At 53.8% G+C, this 2,300-nt stretch overlaps 1 protein-coding gene across 1 annotated transcript in view; it reads left to right on the top strand.

Moving 5' to 3' along the window:
* LOC106811116 (rab GTPase-binding effector protein 1-like) overlaps positions 1 to 2,300 on the top strand; it is a 17,945-nt gene that overhangs the window by 14,951 nt on the left and 694 nt on the right. Inside the window, exons 8-11 of the mRNA XM_014814655.1 lie at positions 134 to 292; positions 862 to 984; positions 1,422 to 1,546; positions 2,035 to 2,237. Of these exons, the coding sequence (XP_014670141.1) occupies positions 134 to 292; positions 862 to 984; positions 1,422 to 1,546; positions 2,035 to 2,237 (610 nt within the window). The remainder of the gene's footprint in view (positions 1 to 133; positions 293 to 861; positions 985 to 1,421; positions 1,547 to 2,034; positions 2,238 to 2,300) is intronic.

Below are 2,300 nucleotides of genomic sequence, written 5' to 3'. Positions count from 1 at the left end.
TCTTCTCTCTCTCTCTCTCTCTTCTCTCTCTCTCTCTCTCTCTCTCTCTTTCTCTCTCTCTCTCTTTTTCTCTCCCCTTCTCTTCCTCTCTCTCTCTTCGCTATTACTCTGACTAACCGTTGCTTCTTCACAGTCTGTCAGCTGCTGGATGGAGAAAGGAAGCAACACGAGGGACTGAAGAGGACTTGGCAGGCCGCCAACGACCAGTTTCTCGCGGCTCAGCGGCTGCAAATGGCCGACCTCCGCCGTCTGGAGAGCGTGCTCGCGCCTGAGCAGCAACGCCAGGTGGCAGGTCAGTAGCCCGAGCAGCAACGCCAGGTGGCAGGTCAGTAGCAATGCCAGGTGGCAGATCAATAGCTCGAGCAGTAACGCCAGGTGGCAGGTCAGTAGCCTGAGCAGCAACGCCAGGTGGCAGGTCAGTATCAATGTCAGGTGGCAGATCAGTAGCCCGAGCAGTAACGCCAGGTGGCAGATCAGTAGCTCGAGCAGCAACGCCAGGTGGCAGGTCAGTAGCAATGCCAGGTGGCAGATCAGTAGCTCGAGCAGTAACGCCAGGTGGCAGGTCAGTAGCAATGCCAGGTGGCAGATCCGAGCAGCAACGCCAGGTGGCAGGTCAGTAGCCTGAGCAGCAATGCCAGGTGGCAGGTCAGTAGCCTGAGCAGTAACGCCAGGTGGCAGGTCAGTAGCCTGAGCAGCAACGCCAGGTGGCAGGTCAGTAGCAACGCCAGGCGGCAGGTCAGTAGCAACGCCAGGTGGCAGGTCAGTAGCTCACGGCTCGTGCGGTAGCACCAGGGGGCGCTTGCTACGGTAACCGTGGTAACCATGTGTAGTGACGTGACTCTCGGCGTTTCTCCCGCACAGAGCTTCAGAAGAGGGATGCTGAGAGGGAGGAGGAGGAGAGGAGGCAGAGAGCCAATCAGCTGCAGCAGGAGCAGCAAGAGCAGCAGCAGCAGCAGATGCATCAGATGCATCGCGACTCACAGAGTACGTGTTGTAGCGATTTATTCTGGCAAGACGACGGCTTAGAACGTCGCATATGACGAAATGAAATAAAATAAATAAGTAATAAATAACTTCATTATGAAAACTAAATTTATATTTTATTATTTGATTTATTATATCAGTATTATGATAGTTTCTAGATATGAAATTGAGCAACGGCACATGTGTGGACACTATGGGTTGTAGTTCCACTGTTCTTCTGTTCTCACTCCGAGCTTTGCTTTGCTCCTTTGCTTGTGTCTTGCGAAAGACGTCCCTGCTTACACTCACGATGAGCTTTGCTTTGCTTCTTTGCTTCCTTTTGTCTCCTGTGCTTCCTTTTGTCTCCTTTGCTTCCTTTTGTCTCCTTTGCTTGCTTTTGTCTCGAGAAAGACGTCCCTGCTCATACTCATGAGCTGCTGCGCGATCTCTCGTTGCAGCCCCTGAGCGACAGCGCAGTCCCTCGCTGGGCATGAGACAGGCGCAGAAGCAGCTGGCAGCGCAGGGTATGCTGACGTTCACGCACACGCCCAACCTGTCCGTCATCTCACTCGACTCGAGCACGGTGAGTGAACGCGGAGGGGGAGAGGGGGAGAAAGAGAGCGAGAGAGAGAGGAGGATAGAGAGAGAGGGGAGAGAGAGGGGGAGACAGTGAGATAGAGAGGGGGAGACAGTGAGATAGAGAGAGGGGGAGACATGAGATAGAGAGAAAGATAGAGGGAGGGGGAGAGAGAGGGGGGAGAGGGGAAGCAGAGAGAGAGAGGGGGAGAGATAGAGGGAGGTGGAGAGAGAAAGAGAGAGAGCCACAGCCACAGCAGCAGAGACAGAGAGAAAGAGAGAAAGAGAGTTGGGAGAAAGAGAGATAGAGAGAGAGACAAACAGTCAGACAGAGAGAGGGACAAACAGTCAGACAGAGAGAGAGACAAACAGTCAGACAGAGAGAGAGAGAGAGAGTTTGTGTGTGCAAGAATTTACCTAAGCTATTGGCTGCTGTGTCATACGACAAACATCATTGTAGCTATAACCCTCGGTGTTCTCATTACCTGCACACAGCGGTCGGTCGGACCTCTAACCGACCTCATACTGGAGGGAGGCGAGGCAGACGACAGGAAATCGATGCAGTCGGAAGAATTCGGAGAGTTCGTGTCGGCAGAGGGAGAATTCCTCGTCGTGACCGCCTCCTCCCCCTCCTACGCCGCCGCTGCGATCAAGAAGGCGTCGTCAACATCCTGCATTACGGACGCACTCGCAAAGAAGTGAGGGTCGTCGCATGGGCGGGTGGCATCCATCGCACAATTGTGGCATACTAGTTCAATTAT

This window comes from Priapulus caudatus, unplaced genomic scaffold, assembly GCF_000485595.1.
Source record: "Priapulus caudatus unplaced genomic scaffold, Priapulus_caudatus-5.0.1 Scaffold506, whole genome shotgun sequence".
Classification (NCBI taxonomy): domain Eukaryota; kingdom Metazoa; phylum Priapulida; class Priapulimorpha; order Priapulimorphida; family Priapulidae; genus Priapulus; species Priapulus caudatus.
The sequence above is the reverse complement of the archived record's forward strand: the minus strand, read 5'-3'. Positions and strand labels throughout refer to the sequence as shown.